Genomic DNA, 3237 nt, shown 5'->3' with positions numbered 1-3237 from the left:
TGAAGACCCCAATCGGCCACAGACTGCTCCAAGCTGCTAACACTATAATTTTTCTTTCTCATTTAGTTACTCCCACTAGGAAAAATTTTTATCTCTTTTGGCAGCTTCTATATCCCTGGACCATGGCTTTATTCTAATGAGAACAAGAACAATAGAGCCATAACTAGGGCCAAGTGACTGGGACTTTGCCTCAAGATAACAAAATTGAGAAGGATTGCTGGGATCATTTGCATTCTTAGTGGCATAAAAACAATCAAGTTTAGCATCTTGGTAGTAAGAATAAGTAGTTTAACACTAACCTGTGGTAGTTTTCTCCTTTTCTCTCCAGCAGCATTTTATAGGAACTTGCAGGGAGGTAAGGCTGCAGTTGCCCACTTAACAATGAAATTAGCTACCATTCTCAGCAGTAGTTTGGATACCTCATTAAAAATCCTGGAGGCCTGATCACCAAGATCAGATAGAGTTTGATAAAGTTGTGAGGGGAGAGAAGAGAATACAAGAAGGAAAGCTAGCTATATGAGTCATGAAACATGATTGGGGCAAGTTGACAGTATCTCACTCTTCTATTAGATAATCGAATGGAAGCCTCCATAGTTAGAAAGGGCAGCAGACTCCCTGTAGTTTTCAGGGATCCTCTTGAGGAGATAGATGAGCTTTGAGTATTCTAGATGATTAGTAGAAAACAAAATGATGAATACCTGTAATCCATCATCACCCACAAGGTTTAACTCTTAAGTTTCAACTGTGGTAAAGAATGTAACATATGGGGAATACATTGTGACCTGAGAGAGAGAGAAACAGAGAGACACACACAGAGACACAGAGACAGAGAGAGACAAGAGGGGCAGAGAGAGAGAGAGAGAGAGAGAGAGAGAAAGAGAGAGAGAGAGAGAGAGAGAGAGAGAGAGAGAGAGAGAAACAGTGTGTGAGTCCCTGCAAGTTCCTATAAAATGCAGCTTCCTCCTTATGCCTCCAACTGAACTTCTCCACAACCTGACCTGCTATGCCTCACTCCTGCCTGATAGTAGCTATTCAGGAGCATCCTTGAGTTACTGAGTTGGTTCAGGTCTTCTACCTCATACACCCACATGCATACACACACAACAGATTTTACGAGGGTTTTTTGTCACTTGTTCTGTGCACAAAAAATTTGTGGTTATTAATTTGAATTATTTCGCAAACATGTATTATATGTTTGTTTGTCTTGGGTTTTTCCCATAATGTTGCCTATGTTAACGCCTTTCTAAATGACTCTCTCCCTCCAACTTTCCTTACCTCAAGAAAAGGACAGAGATAGGCATAAGAATAGAAATTCTTATAGAAGAGTTATTTAGGGATTCATTCATTCCTTTACCCTTAACCCTGTACCAGGACATGGCTCATTAGAAAAGCTACATATCAGTGGTATTATGGGAAATATCACTGAACTACCTCCCTTCTGGCCTTCACGGCCCTGGACTACAGTAACCCAACCTTGAATTTTTACCACCATCTTGCCTCCATGAAGTTTTCCATTTATTCCATGATGCTTGAGAGGCCTTATTCAGTAATGGGTTACTCTTTCTCAGCTTTTTGCTTCACTCACTATTACAGAGGAGCTTCACATGCACACACCCTAGATCATTTGCCTATATCCCATTCCCTTCCTGCTTTACCTACCCCTGTCAGATTTTCTGGGGCTATCTTCCCAGCTGTGGTGAAGGTGCAAGGTCTGGCTCAGGGCCTGCTTGACCTCCCGGTTACGCAGACAGTAAATGATGGGATTGAGCAGAGGCACAATGAGGGCATAAAGCACAGAAACCAGCTTGTTGGTGTCAAAAGCTGACAATGCTTTGGGCCGGGCATAGATGAAGATGCTGGCTGCATAGAAAATAATCACCACAGTAAGATGGGAGGCACAGGTAGAGAAAGCCTTTTGGCGACCAGTAGCTGACGGAATGCGTATTACAGCACCTACAATGGCAACATAGGAGGCCCCAGTGACAGAGAGGGGACCCAGCAGGATGAAGATAGCCAGCACAAAATCAGTGAGCTCAGCAGTGGACATATCAGTGCATGAGAGGTTAAGTAGTGGTGAAACATCACAGAAGAAATGATTGATGATGTTAGGGCCACAGTAAGAGAGGCGGGAGATGAGAAAGACTTTGACCATGGAAATACCAAAGCCTCCAGCCCAGGATCCAGCTGCCAAATGGACACAGAGCCTACCACTAACAATGACTGGGTAGCGGAGAGGGTGACAGATAGCCACATAGCGATCATAGGCCATGACAGCCAAGAGAACACACTCAGTACAACCCAGGCCCAGAAAAAAGTACAGCTGTGTCATGCAACCTGAGAAAGAGATGCGCTGCCCAGCCCCTGACTCCACTGTGGCAAAGCCAGCCAGCATTTTGGGGATGGTGACCGTGACATACCAATTCTCAAGGAAAGACATATTGACCAAGAAAAAGTACATGGGCTTGTGGAGGTTAGTGTGGCTCCTCACAGCTATGATGATGAGGGAGTTTTCAGTCAGCACCAGCAGGTAGGCCAGTAAAGATAATGCAAATAGCAGTGCCCTCACAGGGGCTGGTGCAGGGAAGCCCAGCAGCACAAACTCACTCACATGCCCACTCTGATTCCTCCATTCCATGGTGCTGGTGAGCCTCCACTGTGCATGGTACCTATGGAGAAAGAATAGAAACTGGCTTAGCAGCCTGTATGACAGAATAACACTTCTCCCCTCATTTTAAGTGGAAATTATTTCTATTTTTCAAGGCATATTGTAACTTTACTAATATTGAAAAGCTGCAATGATTAGAATCTAGAAGAACTTTCTACAGGAACACCTGGGCTAGTGAATTAGAGAAGAATGTACTAGAGTGGGCAGAGGTGGTAACCTGAGCCAGAGGGTTTCACCACCCATCATGCTCAGGACATCTTAAAATTAGCTGAAGGCTGGAGGTTGTCTGCAGATAGGAAATGGGTACTTTGAAGTTTAAAAGGGAAAGTGGGCTTGAAACAGGAAAAGAAGGGGAAACAGACTGCTTCTATCTAATGAAGAGATAAGATAAATGCTGAAAAGTAGGCAGCAAGGTACTTTCTCCCTGAAAGTCATGGATGAGGGAAGAACCTCCTCCATAATATGTCTAGCATTAATTCTCTTCTCTTAATCAAATTGTAGCCACCCTAATTCAAGTCCACATCATTCCTTTCCCAGACCCTTGAAACAGTTTGCTTTCTCATTGGCCTGCA

The 3237-nt window shown here is 43.9% G+C and overlaps 1 protein-coding gene across 1 annotated transcript; it reads right to left on the bottom strand.

Annotated features, from left to right (window-relative positions):
• Window positions 1-1651: 1651 nt before the first annotated feature.
• Window positions 1652-2635, bottom strand: LOC122739168 (olfactory receptor 6A2-like). The gene has a single exon (XM_043981006.1). It carries the CDS (start codon window positions 2633-2635, stop codon window positions 1652-1654), a length of 984 nt encoding a protein of 327 aa, XP_043836941.1.
• Window positions 2636-3237: the final 602 nt, after the last annotated feature.

Source organism: Dromiciops gliroides, chromosome 2 (assembly GCF_019393635.1).
Source record: "Dromiciops gliroides isolate mDroGli1 chromosome 2, mDroGli1.pri, whole genome shotgun sequence".
Classification (NCBI taxonomy): domain Eukaryota; kingdom Metazoa; phylum Chordata; class Mammalia; order Microbiotheria; family Microbiotheriidae; genus Dromiciops; species Dromiciops gliroides.
Note: the sequence above shows the minus strand (reverse complement) of the source record. Positions and strands in the feature narration are given on the sequence as shown.